At 43.0% G+C, this 24264-nt stretch overlaps 1 protein-coding gene across 3 annotated transcripts in view; it reads right to left on the minus strand.

The window, feature by feature from the left end:
* LOC142749936 (glycerol-3-phosphate acyltransferase 2, mitochondrial-like) overlaps positions 1 to 24264 on the minus strand; it is a 161064-nt gene that overhangs the window by 20435 nt on the left and 116365 nt on the right. For all 3 annotated transcript variants that reach the window (XR_012882510.1, XM_075858551.1, XM_075858553.1), the window contains exons 13-15: positions 15825 to 15925; positions 3001 to 3071; positions 1244 to 1505 (exon numbers count right to left, since the gene is read on the minus strand). Coding sequence is in view for 2 of the 3 variants with exons in the window: in XM_075858551.1 (XP_075714666.1) it covers positions 1244 to 1505; positions 3001 to 3071; positions 15825 to 15925 (434 nt within the window). In the remaining variant the exon portion in view is untranslated. The remainder of the gene's footprint in view (positions 1 to 1243; positions 1506 to 3000; positions 3072 to 15824; positions 15926 to 24264) is intronic.

Raw genomic sequence — 24264 nt, forward strand, 5'->3', positions numbered from 1 at the left:
AGATTTTGCAACCCCTATCTGCTATTGCTGCAGATCAGCGCTGCAATGTAGATTACAGTAACGTTTTTATTTTTAAAAAACGAGCATTTTTGGCCAAGTTATGACCATTTTTGTAGTTATGCAAATGAGGCTTGCAAAAGTCCAAGTGGGTGTGTTTAAAAGTAAAAGTCCAAGTGGGCGTGTATTAGGTGCGTACATCGGGGCGTTTTTAATACTTTCACTAGCTGGGCGCTCTGAAGAGAAGTAACATCCTCTTCTCTTCAGAACGCCCAGCTTCTGGCAGTGCAGATCTGTGACGTCACTCACAGGTCCTGCATCGTGACGGCCACATCGGCACCAGAGGCTACAGTTGATTCTGCAGCAGCATCAGCGTTTGCAGGTAAGTCGATCCTCAATACATGTGTATTGGAAAACCATCTTGCAGTTCTACTATATGTACTCTTGCTGTCTTAAGATGTATGACACTCCATTGTTTGGCGTGTTTATTGTCGTATCTGGAGGGAATATCCGAAGAGAATAACAAGTCCCAGGAGAATTACAGACAGAGATACGCATGTAGCTATACGTCTACTCGTTGATGGTGGAGTCTGGATTACAACTTAAAATCGGAGGAGCTTGGACTGATCCTTGCCAATACAGGTTGTTAGAGCGGTAAAGTACACATTGTGTATATTGTTTTATAGGTACTTTAGACTTTATCGGTCTTTACCTGCTCCGGCCTGAGGTGTGCGCTGTTTAAAAATAAAATTAGGTTTCTCTTTCATAATGGGGGGTTTTGATACTGACCCTCCGGAGTCTCCAGGTGTGTGCAGGGTCACCTTGCACATATAGTGGGGTTACTGGCACTCCACCTTCAGATGCCGTGGGAGGGGAAAAATGATCAATAACTCATAACACAGTTCTCACTGAGGCGCCCTTTATGTCTTCTGTGCTACATCAAGAACCTCACCCTGGATTAGTCCGATAAATTAGCCGTCCATTGGATACCATCCACCTTGTCAATGTTGCATGTCCCTACACAGTCCACTGTACAATCACTGTTAACAGTCAGACTGTGTAGGGACTCAGTCTACTGACAAGGTGAATGGTAACACCAAGTTGTCAACTGATTCATAAATTTCCAGGAGGAATAATAGAGGAACGGCACAATGAAGAATTCCAGCATTGAAGATCCACAATTGTTGTTTTATGGGAATGTATGTATTTACTATAAAGCGGACAACTTTTAGAAATATACATTTACCTCCTATAGCTTCATACAAGAAGACGGGCAATAGGGAAGAACTCTTTTGGGCTAGTTCTCTTATACTGTCAAGTGATTCTCTGCAAAGCACATATACGTCATTTGAAGGAACAGAGTACAGCACAATGCAGCGGCGGACGATGTACAGGCTGTGACGGAGAACATCCCATCGCTGACCGGAAAATCCAACATCAAACCCGTGAAGAAGAATATCTTCTATCATCACAGGGAGTTCAGAAAGGAGTCTTGACAGGGAGACACCCTGAAATGAAAAATAAATATCAAAGGGAATAGGGTGGAGCATTAATTACAGCAACAGTGATTACAATATTCAAATTATAAATGAGGGGTTTAATCTGAAATTAAATAGATACTATACTATACACATGTACCTGAGCAAAGTCGGTCATCTAGTACAACTTATTGTTTAGATAAAGTGTTAGCTGTAGTTTTCCTTTGGTCTGAAGATAAACCAACTCAGAAAGCTATTATGATGCACAAAAGAAACAGTTACATTCAGCTCTGCTACATCTGCGTAAGCAGGAGATCTTTAATGCAAAGTGTTTTTTGCATTTACAAATATCTATCTTAGTACCTCTCATTGTTTCAGAAACATGCACAGAACGTGCTCCATTCTTTGCATTGGACTTGGATATTCTGCATCCACCCTCCGATCTTTGTTTTGAGAAACTATTGTATATTCAATACCCATGACTTACAGCATCTGGAGCTCGACTTGTACATAGGAATTAAAACATGCGCAGCTAGCTTTTGTATGCGGTGTGTTATAAATGTACTAGTGAATAATTTGCATGTAATTGCACTGGATTATGTGTTCAGACATTCCAGGAACCCGGCTCTACTGTGCCTTAGGCTCTGTTCACATCTGTATCAGAGGCTCCGCAACATATTCTGTCATTTTCTAAGGCAAAAAGTGATGTATGCAGCACTATTTTTCGCATCAAAACGACAAGACACTTCGGCGGAACCCGACAATCGCCAATATAAGTCAATAAGGTGGGTCTATCACAGCGTTGTGGCTTCTGTTATAAATGGAAATCATAATGCTGATGAGAACAAAGTCTTTTATTGTGCAAGAAAACAAGAACTACACACAAAGTACGCCATATTGGTTTGTGAAGCTATTTCACAGCAGATTTGACATAACGCTTCATGCAGCGCTATTCTAGCTCATGCTATTCTTCCCGTCAAAGCGAAGGACACCAACAGAACCCTAGCGGAACCCATTGTAAGTCACTGGAGTCCATCAGACACTGTTGATATCCGTTATACGAGGGATCCAGTAAAAGCACAAATAGTCACAACACAAATGCATGAAATATCTATCAATAAGTATTGTGTGTAAAGCACGAGTCTTACAGTCCTGATTTATAGAACATACATAGTGAGTATTGAGTACCACAGTGGTGGTTCCGAGTGTACGATTTACAGATCCTAGTTTCATGCTAGATCGTCTTAGAGATATTTTTCGCTGTGGTTTGTCCTGTATTATATTACAGCCATTTGGTCTTTGTAGGTTTTACATTTGTTGTGTATGGAATATAATAAAGATTGGTTCATATGTGTTCTACTTATTGTATTGGCGTGCGCTACTTGTTAACGTGCTCTTTTTTTTTATTTTCTTGATAACTTTTGTATTTCCGGTCAAGAACTTTTGGGATATTACAGTGTTGCAACTCCTGGCCTAAATTCTATACAAAATTCCTCATTTTCCAGGGGATCAAGTGAGTACTCACAAATCTGTATTTATGGAGAAGAAGTGCTGCAATAATGTGGGACGACATGATTGCTGTACAGGACACGGTAGCTGAAAGACAGAAAGGCGTAGGCAACAGAGGGTTAAATGGCACGTGCTTCCTTCAGTTAATTGCCTAGGGTGAGGTAAAGCCCCTATTACACCGGCCGATAATCAGCCAGGGCAGCGAGCGCCGATCAACAAGACATCGTTGATCGTCGCTCGTTTGTACCGGTCACACGGAGCTATGTATGGGAACGAGCGGTTGTTACTCCGATCGCTCGTCCCCATACGTCATTTTCATGTCGGCAGCGCGTCTCAGTTTACACAGGGAGATGTGCTGCCGACAACGATAATATTTAACTTTTTTAAAACGATACGATCAGCAGATGATCAAGTGTTCTCTCGTTCATCTGCTGAACCCTGCCCTGTTTACACAGGGAAATTATCGGCAACGAGTGTTGTATGAACGCTTGTGTGCCTGATAGTCAAGTGTAAAAGCCCCTTTAGGGTGGATTCGCACGTCGCGGTCAGAATGCATTTTTTTTTTTACACATTTTGAGGCAAAGAAACGCACGATGTGCAAAGCCAGCCTTATATAAAATTGTGATCCCAAGTTGGACCCATAAACAATAACAACTTGTCACTCTTATACTATGTGGGAAATGTATCAAAACTGGTGCAAAGGGAAAGTCAAAAAAACGTGACTCTACTATGCTATTGTTTCCGTGAAAAAAAAACCAGAAACTTTACGGAACGGAAACGAACGGAAACCAACTGCAAAGAAAGCATGACCATTGAAATCAATGGTAATGCAAATAGAAGCGACATTTTCTGTTCGGCTTTCCGTTCATCGGTTCCTCTAACGGACACTCCAAACGGAACCAGATGGTGATGTGAACAGGTCCTAAGGCATATCACCTGGATACTGCAGCATCTACAGGGTGGGCCATTTATATGGATACACCTAAATAAAATGGGAATGGTTGGTGATATTAACTTCCTGTTTGTGGCACATTAGTATATGGGAGGGGGGAAACTTTTCAAGCTGGGTGTGGACCATGGCGGCCATTTTGTATCCAACTTTAGTTTTTTCAATGGGAAGAGGGTCATGTGACATCAAACTTATCGAGAATTTCACAAGAAAACAATGGTATGCTTGGTTTTAACGTTACTTTATTCTTTCATGAGTTATTTACACGTTTCTGATAAAGATAGTGGGGCCATTCTTCATCAATGGAAACCTCAAGGCCACGGGATATCTGAAATTGCTACATGATGATGTGTTTCCCTCTTTATGCACTGAAGCTGGCACGTTCCCTGAGTTTTTCCAGCAAGATGGTGCACCACCACATTATGGGTGTCAGGTCCGAGCATTCCTAGATGAACAGTTTCCTGGAAAGTGGATTGGTCGTCGTGGGCCAGTTGAATGGCCCCCTAGGTCTCCCGATCTGACCCCCTTAGACTCTTATCTTTGGGGTCATCTGAAGGCAATTGTCTATGCTGTGAAGATACGAGATGTGCAGCAACTGAAACTACGGATACTGGAAGCCTGTGCTAGCATTTCTTCTGCGGTGTTGCTACCAGTGTGTGAAGAGGGTGGCATTGACAATCCAACACAATGGGCAGCACTTTGAACACATTTTATAAGTGGTCAGAAACTTGTAAATAACTCATGAAAGAATAAAGTAACGTTAAAACCAAGCACACCATTGTTTTTCATGTGAAATTCTCGATAAGTTTGATGTGTCACATGACCCTCTTCCCATTGAAAAAACTAAAGTTGGATACAAAATGGCCGACTTCAAAATGGCCACCATGGTCAACACCCAGCTTGAAAAGTTTCCCCCCTCCCATATACTAATGTGCCACAAACAGGAAGTTAATATCACCAGCCATTCCCATTTTATTTAGGTGTATCCATATAAATGGCCCACCCTGTACTTCATAGAGGCTGCCAACATGGAGGAGTAACATCATTGTTACTTATGAACTACCCACACTTGTACTTACTCTGTATCAATAACCGAGGCCAACATATCAAAACAAGAACAATGTTCACATTTATTCTGGACACACCGGTTGTATTAATGAAAAATTAGTTTGCAGTCCTAAAAGGCACAAATCCCCAACCATATACTGGAGACAAGCAAATTATCAGTGTCATATATTGGACAAAGACCATCCCTTATTTTTTATAGCTCTGTTGTGTTTAGTGTTTTTAAAAGGGGTGGTCTCATCACACACAACCTCTTTAACCCTCTTACGACCAAGCATGGTACACATATGTCATCAGAGGAGGGGGGTTGTGGGAGGCGGGCTCAGGTGCTGAGCTCGCTGCATACGCTGTGATTGTCAACTCAGCTGTATATTACACCTGACACCATGCGCTACAGCCGGGATTGGAGAGAACTCAGATCGCTGCCGTTTAACCACTTAGATGCCGCGGTCAATAGCGACAATGGCATCCTTAGAAGGAGGGAGCGTTTTTTGGTCACCTTGTCTCACACAAAAAAAATATTGAATAAAGTGACCAAAATTTTTTATTTTCCCCAAAATGGTACCAATAAAAACTACAGCTGGCCCCAAACAGACACATCCCTACACCGCTCCATCAACAGAAAAATAAAACAGTCCTGGGTCTCAGAATATTGTGACAAAAATGACATGGTTAGCAAAATGTACTTATGTTGTAAAAGCAGTAAAACATAAATAACCATATAAAATTAGGTAATGCTGTAATCGTATTGACCCTCAGAATAAAAGTTTAACGCCGGGTGAACATCGTTAAACAAAAAAAAAACGATGGGGACATTGCTTTTCTTGCTTCCACTCCACCCTACAAAATAATTTTTGTAAGTTTCCCAGTACGTTATATGATACATTAAATAGTGCCATTAAAAAAACAACAACTCGTCCCGCAGAAAAAAAAACTATCATACGGCTATGTAAATGAAAAAAAAAAGTTATGGCTCATGGAAGGAGAAAGGGGAAAAATGTAAATCAACAAAACGGGAGAAAATAAAGGCCTGTCATTAAAGGGTTAACCCCTTAGTGACCAGTCCATTTTAGGCCCTAATGACCAAGCTATTTTATTCGTTTTTCTATAGTCGCATTCAAAGAGCTATAACTTTTTTATTTTTTCGTCTACATAGCTGTATGAGCACTTGTTTTTTGTGGGATTAGTTGTACTTTTTAATAGCACCATTTTAGGGTACATATCATTTTTTTATTAACTTTTTTTTGGGGGGGATTATAAAAAAAAACTGAAATTCCGCCATTGTTCTATGCGTTTTTAAATTGACGCCGTTCACTGTGCGACGTAAATAACATGTTACCTTTATTCTATGGGTCGGTACGATTACGGCGATACCACATATGTAGAGGTTTTATGTTTTACGACTTTTGCACAATAAAAACACTTTTGAACTAAAATTATTTGTTTTTGCATCGTCGCTTTCCAAGAGCCGTAAATTTTTTATTTTTCCATCAATGTAGTGATTTTTTGGGCTTGTTTTCTGCGGGACGAGACGTAGTTTTGACTGTTTTGGGGTGCATGGGACTTATTGATTCATTTTTATTATGACTTTTTTGGGGGGCAATGGGAAAAAATTGCAATTTCGCCATTGTTTTTTGCGGTTTTTTTTTACGGTGTTCACCTTGCGGTTTAAATGACATATTAACTTTATTAATGGAGTCATTACGGTCTCGGCGATACCATATATGTGTACTTTTATTTATTTTTTACACTTTTACTAAATAAAACCACTTTTTATGGAAAAAAATGGATTCATTTTTTTACTGTAATTTTTATTAATAATCTTTATTTCACATTTATTATTTATTTTATTAGTCCCACTAGGGGACTTTACTGTGCAATCTTCAGATCGCTGCTATAATGCTTTGGTATATTTCGTATACCAGAGCATTATTGCCTGTCAGTGTAAATCTGACAGGCAATCTGTTAGGATGCGCCGGAGGCACGTCCTAACAGGCATATGTCCAGGGCAGACCTGGGGGCTTTTATCAAGCCCCCAGCTGCCATGACACCCCATCAGAGAACCCGCGATTGCATTTGCGGGCCGCCGATGGGTGACAGAGGGACCCCACTTGTAAACAAGTTAAATGCCGCGGTCGCTATTGACGGCGGCATTTAACGGGTTAAACGGCCGCGATCGAAGTAAACTTAGATCCCGGGTGTTGGAGCAGGAGCCCAGCTGTCATCAGACAGCAGAGCCCCGGCTCCTGCCTGCACGGGAGACCCATGCAGGACTTAGACTGGGCCAACGTGAAAAGGTGTCAGCCTAGCCTAAGGCCCCTTAGTGACCAACGTGAAAAGGCGTATTGTTGGTCACTAAGGGGTTAATATGAGAGCTGCCACCGTGATAACTGATTACTGCTGGTCCAACACCTGAGAACCCAAAGCAAACAGACAATTTTGCCGAAAAAGTTTCCCTCAGATCTGTTTCAGGGGAAATGCCCACTAGTCAGATGGACGTTAATTTATGTAACACATAGACGTCATGAGTTTGCCAGACCAAGAGCCACATTGATGTGTGACATACCGAAGCATGTATTATGCAATGGTAAAATAGTGGACAAACTAAACCAGCATTCTAGTCATGTCAAAAGAAAATACAAGCTGTTCACGGACCTACAGAAGAGAACAAAAGCCCAAAAGACGAACAGACACAGATCCCCGGACGTATCTCAATAAAGATTTTATATTATGACTGTATGTTTAATAGTATATTACAAAAAGCCTATAGTATCTCTCTGTTGTAATGTGAGACAAGATAGGCAATATCATTGGCATAAGGTCACCTATATCCTTGTGAAAAGCGCCATCCTTTATAATACTGTTTCAGCCCCCTCTATATTGTTCTGAGCGGCTGTCATCTGACAAAGGATCACTTCAGGTGTATACGCAAATCACCAATATTTCAAAGTGTTCAAAAGGCTCCCAGACAAAAGGATCGAGGGAGATGGAGCAATTTACATGAATGAAGAGGAAAGAAATAAGAAATCCATCTGCTGCTCGCCTACGACATGATGTGTCGAGGAGCGAATGGTAGAGAGGGGGTAAGAGGTTGCAGCACCGTGACATTAAACAAGCTTAAAGAGGCTCTGTCACCAGATTTTGCAGCCCCTATCTGCTATTGCAGCAGATAGGCGCTGCAATGTAGATAACAGTAACGTTTTTATTTTTAAAAAACGAGCATTTTTGGCCAAGTTATGACCATTTTCGTATTTATGCAAATGAGGCTTGCAAAAGTACAACTGGGCGTGTTGAAAAGTAAAAGTACAACTGGGCGTGTATTATGTGCGTACATCGGGGCGTGTTTACTACTTTTACTAGCTGGGCGTTGTGCATAGAAGTATCATCCACTTCTCTTCACAACACCCAGCTTCTGGCAGTGCAGACACAGCCGTGTTCTCCAGAGATCACGCTGTGACGTCACTCACAGGTCCTGCATCGTGTCAGACGAGCGAGGACACATCGGCACCAGAGGCTACAGATGATTCTGCAGCAGCATCGACGTTTGCAGGTAAGTCGATGTAGCTACTTACCTGCAAATGCTGATGCTGCTGCAGAATCAACTGTAGCCTCTGGTGCCGACACGATGCAGGACCTGTGAGTGACGTCACAGATCTGCACTGCCAGAAGCTGGGCGTTCTGAAGAGAAGTGGATGATACTTCTCATCAGAACGCCCAGCTAGTAAAAGTAGTAAACACGCCCCGATGTACACACATAATACACGCCCAGTTGTACTTTTACTTTTCAACACGCCCAGTTGTACTTTTGCAAGCCTCATTTGCATAAATACGAAAATGGTCATAACTTGGCCAAAAATGCTCGTTTTTTAAAAATAAAAACGTTACTGTAATCTACATTGCAGCGCCGATCTGCTGCAATAGCAGATAGGGGTTGCAAAATCTGGTGACAGAGCCTCTTTAACTCCATCACTCAGCCATCTATCCCCTATCAGTCCGTAGCGCAAGAGTTGTAAAGATCCTAAAATCATATAGAATACAAGAGGAGAGCGCTGGGTCTAAGAAAAGAAAGTGTGAATGAGTATTACACATGAAAACTGAAGGATCGGGAACTGCAAAGTAAGAAAAGGTGAATGAATAAGACAAAATCAAAATAGTCTTAAGTTCTGATGAGATGGAACAACACAACAAACTTACCACTCCCATGAACGGCGGGAAAGACATGGAAGAAAATGGACTGTATATAAAAAAGGGTCGACCACGTGAAATATGAACTTGACATGACAAATCTGGTATCAGAAAGCAGGTAGGTAGGTGAGCGCGAGCTTTGTCAGACATTGGTGTGGACCACAAATGAGGCTCAGGTCACACTAACATTTGACAAAATGGAAAGCATAATGGATAATAATTTCTATACATGGTTTCGTTGACTTTAATGGTAAATAACCCATTATTAAAAAAAAAAGGGTATAAGCTACGCTATTCTGCCTATTAAAATGCCTGTTTTCTGATACAACAAGGGCTAGCTCAGTCCAACTGTTGGCATTTTTTCATCATAAAAATCCCTTATTTTTTTTTAGGGACCAGTTCAGTTCTAAAGTGACTTTGAGGGCACTATATATTAGAAACCCCCCATAAATCACCCCATTTTAATAACTGCACCCGTCAAAGTATTAAAAACAGAATTTAGAACGTTTCTTAACCCTTTAGGTGCTTCACAGGAATTACAGCAATGTGGAGGTGAAATTTACAAATTTTTAATTTTTTTTGCAGAAAATCAGTTTGAATTCATTTTTTCTGTAACACAGAAGGTTTTACCAGAGAAACACAAATCAATATTTATTGCCCAGATTCTGCCGTTTTTAGAAATATCCCACATGTGGCCCTAGGGTGTTAATGGACTGAAGCACCGGCCTCAGAAGCAAAGGAGCACTTAGTGGATTTTGGGGCCTCCTTTTTATTACAATATATTTAAGGCACCATGTCAGGTTTGAAGAGGCGTTGTGTGCCAAAGCAGCAAAAAAACAAAACAAAAGTGGCCCCATTTAGGAAACTACATCCTCAGGGAATTTATCTAGGGGTATAGTGAGCATTTTGACCCCACAGGTTTTTTGCAGAAATTATTGGAAGTAGGCAGAGAAAATGAAAATCTCCATTTTTTTCAATAAAATGTAGGTTTAGTAATTGTTTTTCATTTCCACAAGAACTAAAGCAGAAAAAGCACTGCAACATTTGCAGAGCAGTTTTTCTTGAGTAAAACAATACCCCACATGAGGTCATAAACGGCTGTTTGGAGACACGGCAGGGCTCAGAAGGGAAAGAGTGCCATTTGACTTTTGGAGCTCAAGTTTAGCTGGAATGGTTTGCGGAGGCCATTTCACATATTCAAAACCCATGAGGGGACAAAAAAGTGGAAACCCCCCAAAAGTGACCCGATTTAGTAAACTACACCCCTCAAGGAACTTATCTAAAGGTATAGTTAGCATTTTGACCCCACAGGTTTTTTTGCAGAAATCATTGGAAGTAGGCCGTGAAAATGAAAATCTAAATTTTTTCCAATAAAATTAAGCTAAACCTACATTTTTTTCATTTCAAGAACTAATGGAGAAAAGGCACTCCAACATTTATAAAGAAAATTCTCCTGAGCACAGCAATACCCCACATGTGGTTATAAACTGCTATTTAGACACACGGCAGGGCTTAGAAGGGAAGGAGTGCTATTTGGGATTCAGATTTTGCTGGATTGGTTTGCGGCGCCATCGCAAAGCCCCTGAGGGACCAAAACAGTGCAAACACCCCAAAAGTGTCCCCGTTTAGAAAACTATACCCCTCAAGGTACTTATCTAAGGGTATAATTAGCATTTTGACCCCACAGGTTTTTTTGTCTGCATTTATTTGAATTTGGCCGTATGTACTGGTATTTCAATATATAATGTGGGGGCATGTGTAAGTTGTGTACAGCAAATCAGAGTATAATAAAAGGGTATATAAATAATACAATTAATAATTCAGCCTTGAAGCAATCCTTTATGCACAGGCCAGGTTTTTCGGAGCAGGGGTCGCATTGATAAGTGGTGTCCTTTCTTATGCTCCTTTTGCTACACACTCTGCTCCTTTTTTGGGATGTTCTCTTCTTTCCAGTTTGGGGAACGATGCCGGTAAAGTGTTGCCCTGGTACAATACGGGCGCCCTCGCTTTCAGAAGATGAGCTTGGGCCCTCCCCTGCCTGGTTTTCAAACACAAGCACCTTGATAATCTCCTCTTGAAAATTAAGGAATGACCCTGTCCGGCCTGCACATTTGGATAGCATGTAAGCGTTATACAATGCCATCTGTACCATGTGCACGGCCACCTTTTTGTACCACACCCTTGTTTTTCTCATGGCACTATAGGGCTTCATCACTTGATCTGAGAGATCAACTCCTCCCATGTACTTGTTATAGCCCACGATGCAATCTGGTTTGTGGGTCACTGTGGTGGTACCTCCGTACAGGGACAGGGGCGCTGCCGTTCCCATGTATTGTGGTCAAGAGAAGGACATCCCTCTTGTCCTTATACTTGACGAACAACACGTTCTCGCTGCATAATGCCCTGCTCTTACCCCTTCTGACACGTTGGCCAAGCAGTGCTTTAGGGAGGCCTCTCTGGTTTTTGCGCACTGTGCCGCATGCTGCAGTATTTCTGGTGGAGGGGCATTTAAACAATGGGATGCTGGTGTAGAAGTTATCCACATAATAGTGATAGGTGCACCAAATCCCACACTATTTTCCCACTAACTCCCAGGATGGGGGGGGGGGGGGGCGGGGACGACGACTGGGGTTCAATCCTGGAGTCCTTCCCTTCATAAACCTGTAGGTGTAACCTGAGCTACTCTCGCACAGTTTGTACATTTTTATCCCATATCTTGCCCTCTTACTGGGCAGGTATTGGCGGAATTTTAGCCTACCCTAAAAATGCACAAGGGACACGTCTATTACAATGTTCTTTTGGGGGGTATACGCTTCTTGAATTTAGTGAAGAAATGATTAACAACTGGCCTGATTTTGAATAGGCGGTCATTTAAGAATAGCTTCAAGGCGTGTCCGGGGCATTGCCATGCGGTTAATTGGGGTGTTGTACAAAACATCTGTACTCCAGTATTGCCTGATCTGTGGCTTCTTTACTAGCCCCATATGCAGCACAAGGCCCCAAAATTTGAGCATCTCCGCTGCATCTACAGGAGTCCACTTGAAGGGTCTAGCATATGATGACGTGGGGTTCTGGGCAATAAATTGCTGCGCATATAAATTGGTCTGGGCCACCATTAAATTCACTAATTCCTCACTGAAGAAAACATTAAAAAAATCTATTTCTGTGAGGCCTTCAGTCTCAAAATGAGTTTCTGAGCTGCCTATGAATTCAGGGATCTGAGGCCCATAATTCTCGGGGGGAGGGGGGTTCCACATGGGGTAACGTATCTGGGGGGTTGCCTCAGCTGATGTCCTGGGTCACCTTTGCGGGGGTTCCTGAACACCGGATGATGAGGAGGACAAGATGTATGGGCCGAATTCCTCCTCTCCCTCGCTGGCGGAATTAGTGTCAGAGGCCAGGATGACGCATGCCTCCTCTGCTGAATAGACCCCTTGGGATGATTGGGAAATTTTTATTAGGGTGGTGTGTAGTGCTTCAACACGTGTAACCCTGACTTTATTTTTACAAAGGGCGTTGTGTGTGTTGTGCTTTTACATTTCAAAATTGCTGAATTAAAAAAAAGTATACATTCTTTTTACTGAACAAGCTTCAGTAACAAAAAATTATTGCAATATAAAACTGTAAAGAATTTCCTGACTACCTGACACTAACTAAAATTTAGTGACGTTGAATTTGCTAAAAAAAAAAAAAAAATGTAGTATAAAAACTACTGCAATAAATTTAGACTAAAACTATAAAACTAAGCTATGTAAAATTTAGTGAACGAACTTCAGTAAAAAAAAACTAACTGACTAACTGACTGACTAACCACTAACTGACGCTAAATCTGTAACGCCATATATTAGTGCTAAAAAAAACAAACTGTAGTATAAAAATTATACTGCAGTCAAATTAGACAAACTATAACCACTGACACTAAATGTAGCACTATACTTTAGAAAAAAAACTGTAGTATAAGAAATATACTACAGTAAATTGACACGAAGTTTAGAAAAATTGTATAGCTAAATCTACCTAAAATGCTATGTAATTTTTTTTATTATAAAACGAACGCTAACCTATACATCCGTTACCCTAACGCCCTACCTATGCAGGTACTAGCTTAGCTGCCCCTAAGCTACCGCTACCCTAACGTCCTACCTATGCAGGTACTAGCTACACCTAAACTACCGCTACCCTAACGTCCTACCTATGCAGGTACTAGCTACACCTAACTATATTTTATTTAACTTTTTTACAGTTTTATATACAAAAGAAAGGGCCAAAAAAACCTGCGTCAACAAATTACCACTGAGGCTAATTATAGACTCCGCGCTCAGTGGCCGCAGGGTGCACACAAAAAGATGGTGCAGTAAAAATAGGCCAAAAATTAAACATGCGCCAAAAAATGCGCACAGATGTCGATCAGTAATGGTGGTCACTGATCAGCGCTCAAGGGCTGCAGGGCATACACACGGATACAGTGCTGGCGGAAAAATGGGAAAAAAAAAAAAAAGGGCCAAAAAAAACCTGCGTCAATAAACTACCACTGAGGCCGATTATGGACTCCGCAATCAGTGGCCGCAGGGCGCACACAAGAAAATGGTGCAGTAAAAACAGGCCCAAAATCTAAAAACTGTGCCAAAAAATGAGCACAAATGCCGATCAGTGATGGCGGTCACTGATCAGCGCTCAGAGGCTGCATGCAAACACACAGAGATGGTGCTGGCAGAAAAATAAAAAAACAAAACCGGTGTAAAAAAAAATAAAAAATTACCACAGATACTGATCAGTTATGTCGGTCACTGATCAGCACTCCGTGGCCGCAGGGCGCACACACGGAGATGGTGCAAAACGGTCAATAAAAAAATGTCCTGTGCCAAAAATTGCTGATCAGTGATGGTTGGGGGGGGGGGGGGGGGGTTGGAAGAGGGACTGGGAAAGAGAAATTCAGGAATCACTAGTGCTGCTGATAAAAAAAAATCAGTAGCAGCACAGTTGATGATGATGATCAGTCAGTGATCACACAGCAAGATGCAGAAGAGGACGATTGCAGCACAGAAGGCCTCAGCAAGGGTAAGTATTCGGTTCACAGACTATCACACCTGCTCTGCTCACCGTTCCTAACCGGAATGTCGTGGGCAGAGCTGGTACAGGGTGTTTGAAATGCCAGCCATGTCTACAAATGGTCGGTCTATGCAGACCAACCAATGGTAGCGATCGGAGGGGTGGCACCATCACTTCTGCCTTACAAGTACATGGCAGGGATTGGTGCCGTCCTAGACAGCACCAATCCCCACCGTATCACTGTGCCCTGTAGCACAGTGATAGGTTATAGCCGCAAAAAGCCGTGTTTAGCCGGTCTGACCGACCAATCGCGGCGATCGCAGATCCGGGGGGGGGGGGGTGCCACCACCCTGTGCCATGTGTAAAGGTGGCCTGCTGTCACCATCTTTACTCTGTCACCGTGTCTTTAGACACAGTGACCACTTAACGCTCCAACGTACCCATATGTTGGATTGCGTTAAGTACCTAACAACAACGACATACCCATACGTTGGTTGTCGTTAAGGGGTTAAAATCAATGTTAATGGAAGAGTTTATAGAAAAGGAACGAAATAACGTAGAGAAGATGCCAGTGAACCACAAAACATGGTCAGGAAAGAAATCTGAACAAAAACATAAAGAAAAGGCAGAATCTGGGAAGAATGCATAAACTGATGGAAAAATACACTGCACCGTATGCATAAAAAGGGGTCCGAGAAAGGCCCATTGGCTTAAAATGGGGTTAGTCAGTTTTCCTTCAGGGTTGGAAGGCAGCAAGAGTTTGGAGTAATCTGCATACATATAAAAACGTTCAGGTTCTGAGTGCAGTTAATCTCCTCAGTCAGACATTAATAAAGCAAAAAAAAAATAAGAGTGTCACCGGACAAGGAGGCAGCGATCATGAAAGTGCCACATACAATGGCGTATACAGAATAAATATTTCAATGCTTTTAGGTGTGTTTAACGCTTATCAAGTGAATATAGACACACGGATACAGGTCTCCTAACAATGTATCAGACCTGTCTAAGGCCTCGGTCCGGAAATCATGCTGGTATCTTTGAACAATAAACTACTGAATGCTCGCTCTCAAAACCAACACGTTCTTTATATATTTTAAATGATATAAATTAAAGAGGCTTTTTTTGGGATGATTATGAATGCACTGAAAAAACATTTCCACCTAAAGACTATATATATTAAACCCTAAAGCCCTCTCATGGTCCATATAGTGGGGTGCCGCTTATACAATGGGTGCCGCTTATACTACTTTACTACTACGTAAGAAAAAGAAGTGCCAACCATTTAACTTGTGTTCATCCCTTCCCTAGTCATTACCCATAGGTAGCTTATACCAGTGTTTCTAAGCCAAGTACCCTCAAACTCAAATAAATTACATCAAAGTACTCCGTGGCTTTTCTCATACACCGCTCTGTATATTTAAAGCACAACATAAGGACAGTACAAGTCCCACCTTCAGACGTCGCATATACCACTGGTTGTATTACTGATCCTACATGATCTAAATCATCACATGGTTGTGGATTGTACAGTATAAATAAATTAACTAGCTATAGGTGATTATACAGCTATAAAAAATTTAAAATCATGCTACCTCTCAAGGAGTGCAGCAGGAATCCATCAACTAAGGCCTTTTCTGGTTCATCAAGCGTCTCCAGATCCCTGTCCAGTGCCGTCTCATCAAACATGCTTTTCCTGCACAGTAAAACACAAAGAAATCTAGTGTGATGAGCGTGGTCTCCAGGGAACCCCAATATATATATATACTTCTTTCCCTATAGTGAATATGAGAGCCGGGTCCAGCACCTGAGAGTGCCTGTGGGCTTCTCATTTCCCCTGCAGCAGCCACTACAGGGAAAATGTAGTATTACATGCGGCTATGTAGTCCACTGCTCTTTGATGTCCAGTTGCGCCTTAAGTAGGGAATAGGGGTCGTCCTGATTGGATAACCTATTTAACGGACGTCTACAGAAATCAAGACATTTTATTCAATGAACATCGGTCATCCTTCAGAATCTGCACAAGATCTGCTCAAGAGAGGGGATCCAACTACACGTGAAATAATAATTTAACCCATTTATGACACAGCCTTTTTTGGCCTTGTGGACACAGACAAATCTGACGTGTTACTTTATGTGGTAATAACTTTGGAATGCTTTATTCACGCGATTCTGAGATTGTTTTCAAGCGACAAATTGCACTGTTGGGCTGCATGCACACTTCCGTCGGCCGTTGTACGGACGCTAATGACGTATCCGTGAAACACGGACCGCACACGGGTGGCTTCCGTGTGAAGCCCGTTGTTTCACAGACCAAATCAATGAAAATGCTGAGACTGTTCCGTCAAAAACGGACAGGAGTAGGACCTGTCCTATTTTTGACAGAATTGCTGCACGGTTTCGTCAAAACAACGGAAGTGTGCATGGCCCCATTGAAATGAATGTGTCAGGGTGCTATCAGTTAAAAAAAAAACGGATAGCACCCTGATGAACAAAACTGAAGTGGGCCCGACGCCTTAGTGCTAAGATTTGATCGATACATTCAGTGTTTATTTGTGAAAAAGACCAAAATTTGGAGAACATTTAAAAAAAAAATGATTTTTCTAAATTCAAATGTATCTGCTTGTAACACAGATATCAATGCCACACAAAATACCTGCGATGGACATGATGGCAGATGGAGAACCTACACTTGACACCTCAACGCGTTTCGCACCCTTCATTAGGACGAACTCCTGACGAAGGGTGCAAAACGCGCGTCGAGGTGTCTCCTCAGGTGTTATTTCTCTATCTGCCATCATGATAATCGGAGGTTTTTGACAATGCCCTAATTGTTGTATTTTCTTGCACTTCTTCACTTTTGTTAGACTGGACCGGTGTTTCTCCCAGTGGGGCTTGATCCTAGGTACTCGTCCCCTGGTGAATATCCATTGAGATAAATATAATTCATATTGGACTATTGCGGCTCTTTTCACCTGAGACGGTTTTTAATATATATGTTTTTTATACTGTTTTGTACTATGCCTGGTAATAATGGTAGCGGGGTAATTTGTCCTTGATTGGGGACGAATAAAGATTATTTGCAAATATTATTTTGGAATTCTGATTAGGTTTCAATAGAGTTTTTGGTTTTGTTCTGTTCTTAGCAGACCAGGAGACCATTGTAAGGCATTTTAGGCCATTGTTAGGCATCTAGGTGATATGAAGGCATCTGCACCCCCGCGATAGCATCGCAGGGGTGCCGATGCCTCCAAGTCACCTAGATGCCGCGGTCGCTTTTCACCGTGGCATCTAATGGGTTACTGGAGAGGATCGGAGCTAGCTCCGGTTCCTGCTGTTACAGTAGGGTGTCAGCTGTAACGTGGGGCTCAGCTTCTGTTACGTGATGTTTTGCGCTAAGTCATTATCTCTCCTCAAAAAAGTTTTACTAGTGAAATAATCGTTGGTCAGGAAACACAATTCAGACACATTGAGGAAGAGTTTACTTTTTAGGTGACTTTTCAGAATATGATGTCATATGTGTGTACATGAGGAATAAAACTATTTCTGGCCATTATATGACGTGTAATCTGCATGTAGCAGTTTTTCCCTCTGCAGGCTCTAATTCACAGTTGTCATTGATCTAGTGGGCGGAGCCTTACAGCTATTATCTATACTGAACCGTCTTGGACGAGATCATTTAGCAGTAATTTAGCAGTGTAGCGGAGAATCAGAAAGCTGCACCACGTCTGTGTATATCTTTCTCAGTCTGCTCCTGCTCCCTCCTCCGCTCTCCAAAGACTTGTATGGCTTTGTCTGTGTTAGGGATGTCACGATACCAGAATTTGGACTTCGATACCGATACTTCGTTTAGTATTGCGATTTCGATACCAATTTCGATACTTTTGCCAAGAGTAATAATAAAAAAAAATTCTTCCGTTTTCTGATGTGAGGCGCGACGTGTGATGAATTTTGAACGCGCCTCACATTAATAGTAATTAATCCCATCATGTTTCTCAGTCATAATGGGTTAATGTGCGAGGTACATGATGGGGTTAATTACTATTAATGTGAGGAACATGGAGGTTAAATTCATCGCACCTCGCGCCCCACAATAAGAAGTGATAGAAAGCAGTGTTTATTTCATTTTTTTACAGCGTACACATCATAAATGATGCAAAAAAATAGTTGTTCGCGCCATTACTGAATGTGTGAATATTTTATGTATTGAGACTTATTTTAATGTTTATTGTAAAAAAGGTGAATGTGTATTTTTTAAAAATTTTAACAATACTTTGTTTTTACTTTAATTTTAAACTTTAATGTACTGACATATATCAGATATGTGCCAGTATATTAGCCTGTGGACAGATAGCACACAGGCAGTTGTTAGGACATACTTGGGTATGTCCTAACAACATGAAATATGGTAAGACAGCCCTGGGGTCCGTCAATAGACCCTGGGCTGTCTGCCCATATATGGTATGGCCCTCGATCGCGTCACAGGAATTCCCTGTGACGCGATCCAGGGGCATCCCCCCTGCTCATTTTCTCCTGAATGCTGCAGTCAACTGTGATCGCAGCATTCAAGGGAATAACGGCGGAGATGAGAGGTTTCTCTGATCTCCGCCGTTATAGAGCGGGGCTGCGGCTGTGTAATACAGCCATTGCCCCGCTCCTGACAGGAAGTGCGCGCGCGGTCAGCATGAGGTGATGCGGCCGGCGCTGCACTAATGAGCGGCAGTTCAAGCACTGAGGACAGAACATGGGGGTGTTTTGTAGAGCGCCCGCCATGTTCTGTCTCCAGTGCCGCCGCTCATTAGTGCAGCGCTGGCCGCATCGCATCACCCTGACCCCGCAAACTTATCATTACTCAGGAGCGGGGCTGTGGCTGAATTACACAGCCGCAGCCGCGCTCCCATACATTCATGTATTACTATACTGAGCTGTGCGGCTGCGCAGCTCAGTATCGAAATACAGGAAATAGCGGTATTGAACCGTTTAGGGATGCACAGTATCGAAACAGTATCGAAGTTTCGATGCACCGTGCATCCCTAGTCTGTGTGTGTCTCTCTCCTAGCTCCCTCCTCCCCTCTCTATAGACTTCTATTGGCAGGCTGTGAAGAGACACACAACCACTTTCTGTAGTCTGTATGCTCTGCTCTGTAGCTAGGGATGGATTTACTTGACAATAGGAGTTGGACAGAAGATTACAAGAAGGGTACACCTAGTAGCAGTAACTTGACACAGAATTTGCATTGATAAAACAACTAAACGTTAACAGTAAGTAAATATAGTATATCTATATCAGGTATACTATTTGATTAGCATAAGTTGTTTGAAAAGTTAGTGTCCATTTAAAAAGAAAGTCTAAATTAAAAAAAAAGTGTTTTTTTTTCCTATCAGCAACTCCTCTAATTTTTTTTTCTCCTCTCAGGGGAATTGACGTATGTTAAATTTATAAATTGCACACCCTATATCTATTCCTCCTACATACAATCGCTGTTTTAACACTACCCTGACTTTATTTCAGCCTTCTGTGGTTGAGACTGGAATTGCAAAAACTAGTGCCTCCCTAGCATGAAATATCAGTTGGCACAGGTGTGCGTTAAACGTGTTCAGGTATTTTTCAATAAAATCTACTTTTGTCTACTGCTCAGCTACTGGGTGGCTTTGAATCAATAAAATATTTTGCTCTAAGAGCTGTAAATTATTTAAGACATACAGACCAGAACCCACACAATTGTTCTTCTCCTATTTATCCAAGAAATAATATTGTTTATTATTTAAGACAGTATCTCTGAAGTGTAATCCCAAGTAGTGATATAAATACTCCTGGAAGGGATAGAATAAAATGTTCTCATCCTGACTGCAGATATAGTATTTCTTCTTATTTTACTGATGCTTTTATTGTCATTTCCACTCCTTTCATAAAATATGTAGGGTATTAAAAAAATTATAAGCAGGATGAGCGGCAATTGTTTCCTAACGCAGACTTGAAAAAGGGGATTTTTTTTATTACTGACTGTAAATAATACCTTTCTTGACGAGTTTATTGGGGGACACAGTATATGCTGCTAACACTAGGAGGCGGACACTAAGCTAAAAGCATTTGTGCCTCGTACACATACTATAACCGTGTTGCAGATAATGAGCTAACCAGTTTGTACACAAGCAGTAGAAGCAACTAATAGAAGCCAACAACAAGTGTTACAGTAAACCTGGAAATAAAAACAGCAAAACAACCCTAGGTGGGTCAAAACAAAAAAGTAAGAAGAACCCATCCACCAGCTCCACTAGACACCCATCTTGAGAATAAAATTAAGAAGTAAAAAAATAAAATCCCCTTTTCTAGCTTGTGTCATTGGGGGACACAGACCATGGGACATCCAGGGGGAGATCACGCCCGGTGAGGCTAGTCCAGAGCCACCAGAATGGTCAGGATGACCTCCGCTTTGACTCGCCTGAAAATCCTGGGAAGAGGCGACAGGATAAGAAGGACATACAGAAGACTGGTACCGGGGATTGTCTGGGCAAGGCAGCGGGTATTGCGTCCAAACTACAAACTGAGGAAGTTTGTAATTGAACATGTATGCCAGTAGGTCCAAGTCTGGAGTTTCCCAGCGGGCGCATAGGTGTTCGAAGATGTCCTGATGTAGAGACCATTCTCCTGAATCTAGACGCTCACGGTTGAGGAAGTCCGTTATACAGCAGGGGCGTGACTCTCTGCCCACGACAGGATTCCGGCTGACAACCTTCAGGGCAGGGCCCGCAGCTTGGCAGGTAGGTAACTGCCTTTTCATTATCCAACTGGATCTGGATGCGACAACCCTCCAACTGGGCGGTCCAGTGGATTAGACACACGTATTGTTTAATTGGAAGTCCCTTTTCTTCTGGCAACCATACACCTTGCACTGTCATGTGCTGGAAGTCTCCCCACCCAAAACTAAAGACTGGCGTCTAATGTTAGGACTGACCAGCAAAGCGGGAGGAAGGAACGACCTTGAGGCATGGTCGGGGAAGAAACCACAACTGGATTCCAGCGGTTGAGAATTCCTCTTTAAAGCGGACAGGTGTGGAACTGAGCGTAAGGAATGGCCGCGATTGACAAAGCCAGGAGTTTAGAACTCGCATGCAGAAGCAGAGAGGAAAACAGGATTTTTGTAATACTCACCGTACAATCCTTTTCTCGTTCAGTCCATTTGGGGGGGGGGGGTACAGACCATGTGTATACACTAGGAAGCGTGGCCCTAATGAAAAAAATAAGTGTTGACCCCTCTTACAGGAACTGAGCTAGTTAGTCTATACAGAAGCAGTAGGAGAAGCAGAATGCAATGTCTGATGAACAACCTTATCAACGTCATTACAAAAAAAAGGGTGGGAGCTACTCCACAGATACGTTAAACACCTTGCAACCAAGTAAAGTATCTGCGGATGCAGAGGTATACACCCTGTAGAATTTTGTGAAAGTGCGCAAAGAAAACCAGGTACCCACCTTGCAAAACTGAAAAGCTGAAACCTGTAGGCGCACAGCCCAGAAAGCATCAAGCGCCCTAGTAGAATGGTCCGTCACCCAGAAGGGGGTTCCTTCCTATTGCGCCGGTAGATTTTGCGAAGTCAACCACAGCCATCCGGTGATTGTAGCCTTAGAGGCCAGCAAGCCCTTCGTGGGACCTTTTGCAACCATGAATAAGGACTCACTCAAAGTGACGAAAGGAGGAAGTGACCGAGAGACAGACCTGCGAGGCACGGACCACATTGTTAAGAGAGTTTTCCATAAAAACACACAGGAGACGGGCAGAATAATGGCAAAACTATTAAGGCGGAATGAGGAGACCACATTGGGATGAAAAAGATGGTACAATGCGGAGCACCACCTTATCTTGATGGAGAGACAGATATGTAGCACGAAAGACAGCAGTTACCTTGTTAAACCCTCCAAATGAAAGACACCAACTGTAAAGGATCTGCCAGGCACAGCTTCTGTGTCAACGCCCATAGGTAATCAGTCTGCACCTGCTTCTATGTCTGTGAGACCGACTCCATCTTCCACCACTCAGGATGGCAGGCTTAGGAGTGGGAGAGCCTATCACAGCCTGGCCAGACGGAGCTAGCTCCCGCCCTCTGTCTATTTATACCTGCCTTTCCTGTTCCTCCTTGCTTGTGATTCTTCTCGTTTGGTTTCCTGGCCCTGCTGCAGCTTCTGAACTATTTGACCCTGCTTCATACTGACCCTGGCTTACTGACTACTCTCCTGCTCTGCGTTTGGTACCTCGTACACTCCTGGTTTGACTCGACTTGTTCACTACTCTCCTGCTCTGCATTTGGTACCTCGTACACTCCTGGTTTGAGTCGGCTCGTTCACCACTCTTGTTGCTCACGGTGTTGCCGTGGGCAACTGCCCCATTTCCCTTAGATTCTGTGTACCCTTGTCTGTTGTGCCTTTATTGAGCGTAGGGACCGTCGCCCAGTTGTACCCCGTCGCCTAGGGCGAGTCGTTGCAAGTATGCAGGGACTGAGTGGCGGGTAGATTAGGGCTCACTTGTCTGTTTCCCTACCCCTATCATTACATAATCACAAGCCCATATACCTAGTCTACCCTGGTCCCTCACACTACTATGGACCCCCTTGAGACCCTGGCTCAGCAAATGCAAGTCCAGGCTCTGGCTCAGAGGGTCAACCAGCCTGACGCTACAATGGTAGTGCCCCTCACCTCACCTCTTGAACCCCACCTCAAGTTGCCTGACCGGTTCTCAGGGGACCGGAAGACTTTTCTCTCCTTTCGGGACAGTTGTAGGCTCTATTTTCGCTTAAAGCCTCACTCCTCAGGTTCTGAGAGCCAGCGGGTGGGTATAATTATGTCCCGGCTCCAGGAAGGGCCCCAAGAATGGGCCTTCTCCTTGGCTCCCGACGCCCCTGAACTTTCCTCCGTTGATCTTTTCTTTTCTGCTCTCGGACTCATTTATGACGAGACTGACAGGACTGCCTTTGTCGAGTCAGCTGGTGACCTTACGTCAGGGTAAGAGACCTGTTGAGGAGTATTGTTCTGACTTTAGGAAGTGGTGCGTAGCTTCTCGGTGGAATGACCCTGCCTTAAGGTGCCAGTTTAGGTTGGGTCTGTTGAACGCCCTGAAAGACCTGCTAGTTAGCTATCCCTCTTCTGACTCCCTAGACCAGGTTATGGCTTTAGCCGTACGACTTGACCGACGTCTCAGGGAACGACAACTTGAACGTCTTTGTGTTTTCTCCTCTGACTCCCCCATGATGCCTCCCGAGGTCCCGTTGCTTCGCTCTTCCACGGAAGACTCGGAGGTACCTATGCAACTCGGGGCCTCCGTGTCCCCCCGACAACGTAGAGAGTTCCGCAGGAAGAATGGTCTCTGCTTCTATTGTGGGGATGACAAGCATCAAGTGAACACCTGTCCTAGGTGTAAGAATAAGCAGTCGGAAAACTTCCGCGCCTAAGTGATCATCGGGGAGGTCACTTGGGCGCACAGGTATTTGCCGCAAATATGAAACGTAATAAAATCTTGCTTCCCTTTCAGGTCTCTTTTGGTGGTAGGTCTGCTACCGGCAGTGCCTTCGTGGATTCAGGGTCTTCTGCTAATATCATGTCTGTGGAATTTGCTATGTCTCTAGCTATGCCTTTGATTGATTTGCCTAAACCTGTTCCGGTAGTGGGTATCGACTCCACTCCTCTTGCTAATGGTTATTTTACTCAGCATACCCCTGTTTTTGAACTCCTTGTTGGCTCCATGCATTTGGATCAGTGCTCTGTACTGTTGATGCAGGGATTATCGTCCGATTTGGTTTTAGGCCTTCCCTGGTTGCAGTTGCATAATCCCACGTTTGACTGGAATACTGGGGAGCTTACCAAATGGGGTAATGAATGCTTGACGTCATGTTTTTCTGTTAATTCTATTTCTCCCCCTAAGGAGGTGAACACACTACCTGAGTTTGTTCAGGACTTCGCTGATGTTTTCTCTAAGGAGGCCTCCGAAGTGTTACCTCCTCATAGAGAATACGATTGCGCTATCGATTTGGTACCAGGAGCTA

This window comes from Rhinoderma darwinii, chromosome 3 (genome assembly GCF_050947455.1).
Source record: "Rhinoderma darwinii isolate aRhiDar2 chromosome 3, aRhiDar2.hap1, whole genome shotgun sequence".
Taxonomy (NCBI): Eukaryota; Metazoa; Chordata; class Amphibia; order Anura; family Rhinodermatidae; genus Rhinoderma; species Rhinoderma darwinii.